Raw genomic sequence first — 11,420 nt, forward strand, 5'->3', positions numbered from 1 at the left:
TTTACAGTACATATACGTTAATTCTCGAGTATATCAGTAAACGTATGTGTGTGTATGTGTTATGTATGTACGATTGTTTCCTCATTGAAAATGACGTTGATTTCGCTAGTAAAGTATGCGTTCCATTCCCACAGATAACCCCCAAATTTCGTCATTCCATTCGTATATATTATAAACGAGTATATTAAATAATTGTTTAAACAACAATTTTCTAATCAAGTATTGACGCTTGCTGCGAAATTTGATTCAAAAATAGAATTTGGGGCCTCAAAAGACAATTATTTGGATCGAGAGAGAGAGAACAGCGAGCGATAGGGGAAACGCGTGGGCAGTGAAGCGGGACAAACGATCTTGTAGAATCATCACTAGCTCTAATGCTGATAATAGTAATAAACGTGATCAGCAATTTTACATGCGATCTTGACTCGTTATAAAGACGACTAAGATGCGTAGTTGAAACAACTTTGCAACTAGTTTTTGCTTGGGTAATGTGAGATGTAATAGTCCCTTTTTATAGACGAGACCAGACCAGACAACTTACCCACACGGTTATTGATGGGGTACAATGTCTATGCAAAAAGTATCTGTTTACCTAATCAGCGATCAAGCAGCCGGGCGAACTTTGACCGCAAAACCACTGAAACGGATTCCGGTAGTGCGTCTGTACGCCGTATGTTCACCCATCTTTTAAATGGACTACATACTTGCTTCTCTATAAACAAGCTAATCTTATGGATTACCAGCAACTTTGACCGATAACTAGCCCTCTTCAGATTTCTTTCGGTCAATCTCTATCTACGCTATTTCTGTGGCCCAAATTTTCAGTTCTTTAATGGGGGGCACCATTCAAATCTTATCTTAATATTGCACTTTTAGTGGCCAACTGGAATGTCCGATAAGATTGGTCTATTCAAGAAAACTAATCAACATAAAATTTCTACCGCTACTAAAACTTAAAGAACTACCACGCAACCATGACAACCACCAAAGATCCCCAGGAAAAGGGGGCCCCAAAAATAGAGCACGAAAGGAATGGACTGATGAAGCGCCTGAGGCGTTCAGCCTCGGCCACGGAACATAATCTGAGCAATCTGAGGAACCGCAAGTCCACCCAGAATCTGTTCGATCAGCATGGCAATCCCATCGATCTGCGGCAGTATCGCAAAGTCTTGGACAAAGACGAGAACGGCAACGGAACCAACGGCAGTGAGAAGAAGACGCGCTACAGACGAACCCAGAGTGTGACCCGAGCCGAGGAGATCTCCACCAAAGAAGAGAAGCAGCGTAAGGCTCAGCCCGGCAGACCGTGAGTGCAACATATCAGTGATACACAGATGCGGAAAATTTGTAATCAAAGGCTCTTTCAATGTTAGTATACATCGACCCCGTGATTCGCTGTTCTCGTGGAGCTCGGGCTTTACCAATTTCACGGGTCTGGTCAACTGGGGTTTCCTACTGCTCTGCATAGGCGGTCTGCGCCTAGGTCTGGAGAATCTGCTCAAGTGAGTCATATACAAATATATACAATTTCTGAGAATATATCTTTGCAACTCTTCGTAGATATGGCATACGCATCAATCCCCTGGACTGGTTCTTTTTCATCAGCGGTCGCAACGAGGGCGAGGGCCACAATGCCCTCATCCTGATCATTTGTGAGTGTCCAACTAAAGAAATAAGCAACCCAAACCAATTTCACATGTGTACTTTTCGTTTCAGTCTCCTTGGTGCACATATCCCTGTGTCTGGCGGTAGAGAAAGGTCTGGCAATGGTGAGTACTCACGCAGATAGTTTGACGTGCAAGATTTTGACGATGGAAATTTGATTGATTGAAGAAGTCTAAGCATGGTAGTATGTTATGGTGCTTGGTTGCACTCTGCTAATAATTTTAAATACTCGTTTTATTAACAAAAATAATAGTTTCGAAAAATGAAAGGAATTGTTAGGGTTGCTCATCATTAATGTAAAAGCAACAATCTGATGTGATATTTTATTTGTTTAATGCCATGAAAACATATGTAGTGTCCACTTTATGGTAGGAAATACCCATTTCTATCGTATGCGCTTCTTTCTTTCTCTGCAACACTCAAAAAAAGATTTAGGATTGTTCCCTGCTCTAGAGAAGACTGTAGCGTAAACATTTAGTTTCGCAATGATTAAGGAGAATTTGTTTCAGTAAAATAGGCTTGGTGTATTAATTTATGTTCTTACATGAAGTAGTAGACCATTTTATTTTCTGACGACCTATTACTGTTGGAACGATTTCGAATTATTGTACCGTTTTATATATCTGTATATGCGATAATTCGACTCGGGCTGTGTTTAAGCAGACATTAAGGTAACTCGTACAATACACCTATAAACTTTTTAGTCAGCTAAAGCTAAAGCTCTCTCATCTACCTATTGAAAATCTCAGGGAAAATGTACTTTGTTTCCCTTTGAGGTGTCGCAACCATCTATCGAACAATTCATATGCGTAACGTAACTATTTATTGTTTGAAAAAATACACTAAAACATATATAAGAAAACAATTTCAAATAAACAGCATGACTGGGTGAGTGATTGATTGAAGGAGAGCTGTTCTGTTGCATGTACAAATATATGGAGAAAAGTATGCGAATGTATGGCGAGGTGTGATTGTGATTGCGGATCATAATTTCATTCCATTTCTCAGACAATGCGTACCCCGGCTTGATCACAGTATTTCTGCAATATCTGCCTGTACTCCTGTTCGAGGGGACCCAACAGGTTGGTCAGTTCTCCCGGTCGCTTCTGCGAGTACTTGGACAGTGCGTTGGCCAAAAATTGCCGGGCATCGCTAATCTCGGCCAGGTGATCCTGCTGCTTGGGCTGGGCATGGGTGAGTTGGGCAAAGGCCACCTGGTAACCGGCATCGGGATCTTCGGCAACTCCGCCAACAATCTCCCCTTCAATACCCTTCAAGGCCTCCAGCGGGTGCTCAAACATGTCGATGAGGGCGTGGAGCAGACGCGGCCAGAATTGGGCATATTGGGGCAACATCATTTCGGGAGTTTCGGTGAGAAGTTTAGTCACTCCCACGGCCACCATTTTGCGATCCAGCTCTTTGACGACGTTTTTCAGATCCGTGATGAAAATGCGTTCCAACAGCATGCCGAACATGTTCGGCTGGATTTCGTCTATAAGCTTTGCCAGCTGACTGCCATCGGCCTTGATCACATAGAAGCAGAAGAATACGATGATGCCAGAGATATATTTGGGCGTTTTCGACAGCGACAGTCGCTGGAAGAGCAGCCCAAAGATCTGACGCATACTCGATTGGATTTCAGGTGCCGGATAATAGGAGAGAAGGTTCTGCAGCAAATAGAAGCCTTCGTGGTCGTTTGCCTTCGAGGCAATCATTTTTTGGAAGATACCCAAAATGCCATTCTGAAAAAAGCAGAAATTGAATCATAATTGAAATTGGATTGGAAAACTTTCGAATTCATACCAGTTTTCCCATTGCCTGAATCTGGGCAGCACCCTGCTTGACAAAGGCGCAGATGAGACGAATCAGAGGCGTTACATTGCCTGTACGATCCCAGAGGGCGGGCGATAGTAGACAAGGGAACAGGGCCCAGTAGGGCTCTGGAATAGAGCCGCTGCCCTCGCGCACTTCCAGCAAAACAGAAAGCATCTGAAAGACGTAGGGCATAAATTCGACAATATCCTGCTGCAGAATTCCCTGGAAAACTGGGAACAAAGCCTCCTCGAAAGAGCTGACAGCCGAGGCATCTGCCTGGCAAACGATTCTAAAGATAAAACCAAATTAGTTGGGAATCCAAAAAGCAGAAAGGGAGCACTCACTTTATAGACAATGCCAATGTTTCAAAGAGATAATGATTAAAGTGTGGACGCGATGGATTTTTGGCCACTTGGGTTAGGATCTCTGTGAGACGTGGCAGAGCCACTCCCATGAAGGGCATGGAAGCTCCCTGCAGCACAAAGAAGCTTCGCATTATCGCTGCAAAAAAGAAAAATCATTAAAATTTATAAAGAAACTACAGATTTAAACGGCTCTAAGAACACTCACCTCTCATGACAAACTCATTCTCTGACGCTCCCGGAATCGCGAGTGTGGCAAAGAGACCGCTAATCAACGAATTGACGTGAGGTGCCAGTACCTGTGGCCCAAACACAATCCCATTGGCGGCATCCCGCATGGCCAGGATCTTCTCCACCGAACAGGCGGCATAGCTGTGAACCACAATGCTTTCGGCTGGAAGATGGCGAATGAGCTGCGGCAGGCAGTTTGCCAACACCTGGGGACCCAGAATGCTGCGGAAAACCATGATATACTTGATGGCGGCTGCCTTCAGCACGGGCAACTCATTGACTGGAAGAGAGGACCACCAATTTAATACATAATAAAGGTGCAACCTTTTTATTTGTCCTTACCATTGGGTCGCTCCAGCTCTGGTATAATCTGCGTGGCACAGAACTCTGGCAGAGGAACCAATTCTGAGGTCTGGGTGATGCCATGCTTCTTAGTTCCACCTCGCGATGCCCACGAGGTGACCAGATAGATGGCAGTGTCTTTTGATCGCCAATTGGCCGCCGGATTCTCCTTGTACTTGGCCAACAATATCTCCAGATATTGACTAAAAATGCCAAAGATCTTTTGCTCGTAGTTGAGGGACAAAGACTTCACGAGGTCACAGGCAGCGCGCCGGCGGGTATCAACATCCGAGCCCTCAATGTCCCGACGAATATACTCTTCGGGACTGTCCTCGAACAGTTCCTCATCGGAGGGCCGAATGTCCAGATTGGGAATAACAACTTTCTCACAAATGCGGGCCAGAATCTCTGGGTTTTCGAAAATCCCTTGATAGTTTTTCCGCTCAGCAACCACGGTGATAAATTGCAAGGCATTCGACACCAGCTGCGAATGGAATCACCAGAAATCAGACATATTTTTAGGGCTATTGAGAATATGGAAATCTTACCGAATCGTTTTTTGTATTGAGGCTGGTCTTGACCAGCAATTCCCAGACTGCGGTCACAAATTGCTCCATGAACGGCTTAAATTCCTCATCGTACTTCTTCGCATACAGACAGATATTCTCGCAGACCTGCGAGCGTAGAAACTCCAGCACACCGGGATCATCGTCATCGTCTCTGCTCAGAGCTGGGACATTGACGGCCAGCTGCTGAATGAAGGCACCCATCCAGGTGTTCATGTTGTCCTCAAAGAATTCGGGCAGATCCTGGGAGTTGAGCGAGAAGAACACCTTATTGACCAGCACCAATGACCCATAGATGACCTTCAAGGCCTCCATATTGTTCTCGTGCACTTTTGTCAGTTGCATGGTGGCCTGCAGAAGGTCTGTGAGCGGCTGGGCCATGCGGTCCAGCACGAACTTGATCTCCTCCCACAGGGCTTGCGATTTGAACTCGTAACGATAGCGCTTGAACAGCGAATGCGCCGTTTGTAGTACGCCATTGATCACATTGAAATCGCCCGAGGCAAACCTTTGCACCATCTCGTCGATCATTTGCGGCCATTTTTTCGGGAAATCATGCTTGCCAATGATGCTCACGGCGTCGCTCAGCTGCTTCTGCAGAGCCACTGGGGAGTGCAGCATAAGAGTGACAATAAGAGACTTGATCGTGTTGCGATCGCTTTCGTGGATGCGATCGGGCCCATCGGTATCCTCATGCGCCGCCCAATTCCGTTTCACATAGTTCTTGAATGCAATGGCGCCGGCTATACGCGTGGTCATGTCCATTTGCGACTTGTCGATGAGGTTCAGCAGCAGCACAGGATAGTTTTGCTGCAGTTCGGTGGACTCTAGCAACTTCTCGGCTACAATTTAGAGAACATAGAATCACCAACCGACCATACTCCATATTCACATTCATTCGAGGCGTCGTTCACACCACTTCCCGCGCACACGCCACAGATTCCAATACACTTACCCGGCCGGCGTACGTTTGGATCGGCGCTGAGCGTCTGCTGCAAATACCCGGCCAGAAGTTGCAAGTTAGCATCGGTTACTTCCATTTTCCCTTTGATTGCTTGCTAGATTCCTTTAAACTAAGTGATACCACTGGTATTGCGAGTTATTCAATAACTTTACGAAATAAAATGAAATAAATGGCCTTTTTGCACACAAAGAAGATTGCGGAACCGCTGATGGAACTATTGAGAATGCTGCACTATCGATTACTGGCATCGATATGGCGCGCCTAGAGATGACAGTGAGCTAAGCGATAGGTGGTGACACTATTGTAACATGGAATATTTTATTTGATATTTTCAGGAAATTATCGCCGAAGGTCTTGGCATCTTCATACAGATAGTAAACATAATTGTTCTGGTATGTTTGCCCGTGGTCATTATACACCTGAAAGGACATGCATTCAGTTTAAGTGAGTACCAAATACCCATGCATTCAAGTACAAAATTATTTTCGATTTCGCCTTTCACAGTGGGCGCCTCAACAGTGTGCTTCTTTTACTCGATTCTGTTCCTGAAGATCTGGAGCTATGTGCAGACCAATATGTGGTGTCGACAGACCTACTACCAAAAGAATCCTCGAGAGCGGAGGCCCAGCATCACGCTGGCGGAACTCAGTAAGTTAAGGTCATCAAAAATGATGCCATCAGTCATATCTAATTGGTCTTGTCCTCTTTAGAAAACGGTCACTTGGATGGCGGAGATGAGGATGAAGACATTTCCAAGCTGGTGCAGTACCCCGACAATCTCAGCTACAGGGATTTGCTATACTTTCTGTGCGCTCCCACTTTGTGCTATGAACTGAACTTCCCTCGCACAAGTCGTGTCCGCAAGCGTTTCCTTTTGAAGCGCCTGTTGGAGGTCATGATTGGAGTTCATGTGGTTATGGCTTTGTTCCAGCAATGGATCATTCCCTCGGTGCGTAACTCCCTGATACCATTCTCAAATATGGATGTGGCCCTGGCCACAGAGCGTCTCCTCAAACTGGCGGTTAGTATGCGATTTGCTGGCTCTCTTTATGATTTACAAATAACCGACTGTATTGTTTAGCTTCCCAACCACTTGGTCTGGCTGTGCTTCTTTTATCTGATGTTCCACTCTTTCCTGAATGCTGTGGGTGAGCTGCTGAACTTTGCGGATCGTAACTTTTACTGTGATTGGTGGAATGCCATAAACATTGACACCTTCTGGAGAACATGGAACATGCCAGTGCATAGATGGTGCGTGCGTCATCTCTACATCCCAGTCGTCCAAATGGGCTATTCGTCGCGTCAGGCTTCGACCATAGTCTTCCTGTTTAGTGCATTCTTCCATGAATACTTGGTAAGGTCTAGGAATGTGAGACCTTCATCAACCGATTATATTTATAATTCTGTCTCTTCTTTAGGTCTCCGTTCCTTTACAAACATACAAGATCTGGGCCTTTATGGGCATGATGGGACAGATTCCACTCTCAGCGGTATCAAAGTATATCGAGCGTCGCCTGGGCCCACGCATGGGCAATATCCTTGTTTGGGCATCCATTATTCTGGGTCAGCCGCTGTGTATTATGGCGTACTATCACGATTATGTGGTCACGCATTTCCAGAATTCTCTCAACGGCACCGAATACGAGAGTTAGGTCTTAAAGGGCACTTTCTGCGGGATGGAACATCAGCACTGGTCCGTGTACTTTTTGTAATTTATAAGCCAAACTGCAAGTTGAGAAAAAAAACTTGTGATTGCCACATACAAAATATATTTTGTATTCTTTTTGCACATGCATATAGTACTGATTAAAACAGATAGATTGTTATTAAATGCATTTGTTAATGAATTTAAGTGTCATGTAAATAAATATTCAAATTTTAAATGCATTCTGAAGGCAGGTATTTACAAAAAAAAAAAAACATATAAAGGTCCATTCAAACGCGCCGTTTTCAATTTGGAAGCTAGATATATCGATACAACGAGTATCGATAGGCGGCCCAGGCATTAGTGTGTTGGCCATCGCTAGGCGTAGTTCTGAAACCAAGCAAAACAACCATTTTTCATTAAAATTCGTTATCAGCGTGATACAGTTTAGGTGCGTTATTATTCTGGCGTTATTTACTTAGTTAACAAAAGAGCAATTCTGGCCTTGCAAGCGCTTCACCTACTACGGTACGTTCTCATCGAGTTTGGCATGTTTTTCGTCGGCATTTTCGCGACGCCCGGCACACAGTCGCGATATTGTGTATGTGTGCAGTTGAGTCCAATTGCCACTGTATGCGTTGTGTGTGTGTGTGTGTGTGTGTCTCGCGCTGGGTCTGAAAATTTTTTACATCAGCGCTTGCATGCGGCCATAATTAAATAAAAAACGCGATTTGTTTAACAAAATGTTATTAATTTCCAGGACGATTTGGCGTAGTCACCAGAGACTGCAACTACAAGCAGCACTCGTGCACCGTGCCGCGGCGAGCAGTGGAAAATTAAGGCGGGACCAGAACTCCTCAATTTCATTAGCGCTAGCGGAAGAGCCGGTTGATTGTAGTCACGTAAGTGTGCCGTGTGCCTGGATTTTTGCGATTCTAGAAATAGTTTACCATGAGCTATACTCCCCAGCAGATAATGAGTGGTCGGTATCGTGGCGGTGGCGGAGGCGGCGGGCGTTATGGCGGCGGACCCGGTGGTCCTCCAGGTGGGCCTGGCTATGGCGGTAGTGGTTATAATGATTTTGACAATTATCGTGGCGGTGGCAATGGAGGCGGAAACGGTGGCTACAACGATAACTTCGGCCCAGGGCCCAATCCTTTCAACAGTAAGTCCCTCAAACCCAGTTTTATCCCAGATTTTCCACTATCTATATTCCGTACTCTCATGCTGCAGTGGGCCCCAACGTTTCCTACAATGACATGATGCAGCTGATGAGCGCCATGGCAAGCAATATCAACATGAACTCGCAGCCCCCGCAGCCCATGAGGCAAAGCTGTGGCGAGTTGCGGAATCATCATTGTGGCCTGTTTGTGGAGCTCTCGGGAAGGCTGATCAAGAAGCGGGTGAATCGCTTCGCTGAGCTGAGGGATCGCAATGGTGGCGCCTGCCAGCTGGTTGTTCTCGAGGACAAGCATCCCCGGGTGGCGCGACGGATGAATAATATGCCCGAGAATACAACGCTCACGATTGTGGGGCAAGTGATGAGGAGGCCGCACAATTCCTGCAATCAAACGATGCCAACAGGCGAAATAGAGGTTGAGGTCCAAGATATCCTCAACATACATTTCCCGGCCAGCGGCACAAAACGGGCGGGCGATAAGCGCAGCTACAGCACCATGGTGCAGCAGCAGAGCACCCAAGGCATCACCAGCACTGAGTACAAGATTGCAAGTGAGTTTCAAAGAGAGAGAGCAAAGATGTTTTACTAATTCAAATAATCATTTCAAAAGGGAACGAAAACATTCTGAAATACTTTGAGAATCGCGATCTAACGTGCAACGATCTGAGGCGCGATGATGTGGGAAAGACTGTTACTCTGGTGGGCTGGATACCATCCACGAAAAACAACAAATTCTTGCAGCTTAAAGATGGCTATGGCCAAACGCAGTTAATGATTGAAGATCAGTCGGTGAGTCGGTCTATCGAGTATATAAATTATATCATTAAATGTCTCGAATCTTTATCCACAGCTAATAGACACCTTTATGTCTACGCCCGACCAAACTGTGCTCCAAGTAGTGGGAAAAGTGCTGGGAAGACCCAAAGCCAATATTAATTTGGTGAGTTTCGAAAGAATTCCTATTATTGACTATGTCATTGATCGTATACATCTTTCAGAAATACGACACTGGCGAGGTGGAGGTCAGTGTGACTAGCGTTAAGATCTTGAACCCCGATGACCCATACGATGGCCCCATTAAACTCAAAGAGAAGCAACAGAAGATGTCCATTGATGATCTCGAGGCAGAAGAGGCCGCCGCCTGCGGCTCCTCCCATGCGGACACCAACAATGGTGAGCCCAAGGAAGACGTCGGACCAGAGGCCACATCGTCCACCAACAATGGCAGCAATCCCGAGCAGCGCGTAAAGGTAGCCGATACGAATAAGTTTGCTGATCGCACACACAATTGCGGCGAGCTCACATCGAATGAGATCAACGAAAAGGTTGTCATCTGCGGATGGCTAGAATTCCAGCGAATGAACAAGTTCTTCATACTGCGCGATGCCTATGGCCAAACGCAAGTGCTGCTGCTGCCCAAGACTAAGGGTCTGGAGGAGTATTCAGAGACTGGGGTACCCATTGAGTCAATTGTTCGTGTGGAGGGCACGGTGATACCGCGACCAGGGGCCACTGTCAATCCCAAAATGAGCACCGGACACGTTGAAGTGGAAGCGGATACGGTACTTGTTCTGAATCCGTCCAAAAAGAACCTGCCCTTCGAGATACGTAAATTCAATCGCGCTGGAGAACGACTCCGCCTCACGCATCGCTATCTGGACTTGAGGTTCAATGATATGCAGCACAATCTCCGCCTGCGATCGTCGGTTATCATGAAAATGCGCGAATATCTGGTCAACTATTTGGGCTTCGTCGAGGTGGAGACGCCGACTCTGTTCCGACGCACCCCCGGCGGCGCTCAGGAGTTTGTGGTGCCCACCCGCAAGGCCGGACACTTTTATTCGCTCGTCCAGAGCCCGCAGCAGTTCAAGCAAATGCTAATGTCTGGTGGCGTCGATCGGTATTTCCAAGTGGCGAGATGCTACCGCGACGAGGCCACGCGTCCCGATCGTCAGCCGGAATTCACACAGCTCGATATAGAGCTGTCGTTTACCAGTCGTGATGGCATTATGCAGCTGATTGAGGAGACCCTGCGCTATTCGTGGCCCAAGCACCTGCCCAAGCTGCAGACTCCATTCCGCCGCATCACCTATGAGGAGGCACTGGAGAAATACGGAAACGACAAGCCCGACACACGCTTCGGCTTTCTCTTGAACAATGTTTCCGAAATTATCGACAAGAGCGAGGAGTATAAGGGCAAATATGAGGGCGGTCTTGCTGCATATGCCATTGTGGTGCGAGCGAGCGAGGCCTTCTGGAATGGCGCTGCCCGCAAGCACTACGAGGGTCTCGGCAAAGATTTTATTGGTACACTGTTCGTGCGCAAATTCGGTCCCGCCACGGATGTACAGGATCGACTCGGCAAACTGCTGGGCGAGCAGGTGGCCAATGAAATTACAGAGAAGTTTGATCTCGAGGAGAATGATCTGCTCTTTCTGGGCATTGGACCCAAAGTGGAAACGGTAAGTTTATTGGAACTCTACGCCCGTTAATCTCTACAATCTCTCTAATATTTTCTTACGCTTGTAGCGCGCATTGCTGGGTCGCATTCGCCTGGATTACCACGATTTTCTGGTAGAGAATGTCAAGATGAAAAAGCCCAATGATTATCGCTTCCTTTGGGTCATAGATTTTCCGCTGTTCGAGCGTA

The 11,420-nt window shown here is 46.5% G+C and overlaps 4 protein-coding genes across 9 annotated transcripts in view; 2 read left to right on the forward strand and 2 right to left on the reverse strand.

Annotated features, from left to right (window-relative positions):
* Positions 1-1,867, reverse strand: part of LOC6589241 (trans-1,2-dihydrobenzene-1,2-diol dehydrogenase) — a 23,165-nt gene extending 21,298 nt beyond the window's left edge. Inside the window, exon 1 of the mRNA XM_002014697.2 lies at positions 1,782-1,867. Coding sequence (XP_002014733.2) covers positions 1,782-1,845 — 64 coding nt within the window. The 5' untranslated portion in view covers positions 1,846-1,867. The remainder of the gene's footprint in view (positions 1-1,781) is intronic.
* The window catches only part of LOC6589755 (diacylglycerol O-acyltransferase 1), a 10,599-nt gene extending 2,823 nt beyond the window's left edge, over positions 1-7,776 (forward strand). For 2 of the 3 annotated variants that reach the window (XM_002014692.2, XM_026988789.1), the window contains exons 2-10: positions 960-1,306; positions 1,374-1,502; positions 1,561-1,652; positions 1,717-1,769; positions 6,281-6,389; positions 6,450-6,593; positions 6,656-6,966; positions 7,027-7,299; positions 7,364-7,776. In XM_002014692.2, the coding sequence (XP_002014728.1) occupies positions 975-1,306; positions 1,374-1,502; positions 1,561-1,652; positions 1,717-1,769; positions 6,281-6,389; positions 6,450-6,593; positions 6,656-6,966; positions 7,027-7,299; positions 7,364-7,597 (1,677 nt within the window). In that variant the 5' untranslated portion in view covers positions 960-974 and the 3' untranslated portion in view covers positions 7,598-7,776. Of the gene's footprint in view, positions 1-550; positions 671-959; positions 1,307-1,373; positions 1,503-1,560; positions 1,653-1,716; positions 1,770-6,280; positions 6,390-6,449; positions 6,594-6,655; positions 6,967-7,026; positions 7,300-7,363 lie in introns of those variants that run through there. The other variant, XM_026988788.1, reaches the window with a different exon arrangement.
* Positions 2,466-6,085, reverse strand: LOC6589756 (exportin-2). The gene is made up of 7 exons (XM_002014693.2): positions 5,937-6,085; positions 4,964-5,823; positions 4,416-4,899; positions 4,051-4,353; positions 3,825-3,981; positions 3,469-3,769; positions 2,466-3,407 (listed from the first exon to the last, which is right to left on the reverse strand). Exons 1-7 carry the CDS (start codon positions 6,019-6,021, stop codon positions 2,670-2,672), a joined length of 2,928 nt encoding a protein of 975 aa, XP_002014729.1. The 5' UTR covers positions 6,022-6,085; the 3' UTR covers positions 2,466-2,669.
* Positions 7,777-8,010: 234 nt separating the features above from the next.
* Positions 8,011-11,420, forward strand: part of LOC6589754 (aspartate--tRNA ligase, mitochondrial) — a 4,625-nt gene continuing 1,215 nt past the window's right edge. The window contains exons 1-8 of one of the 4 annotated variants that reach the window (XM_026988787.1): positions 8,011-8,041; positions 8,351-8,492; positions 8,560-8,755; positions 8,824-9,321; positions 9,381-9,559; positions 9,621-9,710; positions 9,769-11,232; positions 11,300-11,420. The exon at positions 11,300-11,420 is cut by the window's right edge and continues 1,215 nt beyond it. In XM_026988787.1, the coding sequence (XP_026844588.1) occupies positions 8,566-8,755; positions 8,824-9,321; positions 9,381-9,559; positions 9,621-9,710; positions 9,769-11,232; positions 11,300-11,420 (2,542 nt within the window). In that variant the 5' untranslated portion in view covers positions 8,011-8,041; positions 8,351-8,492; positions 8,560-8,565. The other 3 variants (XM_026988785.1, XM_026988786.1, XM_026988784.1) reach the window with 3 other exon arrangements.

This window comes from Drosophila persimilis, unplaced genomic scaffold (genome assembly GCF_003286085.1).
Source record: "Drosophila persimilis strain 14011-0111.01,24,50 unplaced genomic scaffold, DperRS2 tig00000191-arrow-pilon, whole genome shotgun sequence".
Classification (NCBI taxonomy): Eukaryota; Metazoa; Arthropoda; class Insecta; order Diptera; family Drosophilidae; genus Drosophila; species Drosophila persimilis.

Coding starts and splice junctions, on each gene's coding strand:
- LOC6589756 (XM_002014693.2), bottom strand. CDS start 6,021: ATGGAAGTAACCGATGCTAACTTGCAACTTCTGGCCGGGTATTTGCAG. Junction 4,354..4,415: donor AGAGCTGGAGCGACCCAATG/GTAAGGACAAAT, acceptor CCTCTCTTCCAG/TCAATGAGTTGCCCGTGCTG. Junction 3,770..3,824: donor ACATTGGCATTGTCTATAAA/GTGAGTGCTCCC, acceptor TTTTATCTTTAG/AATCGTTTGCCAGGCAGATG.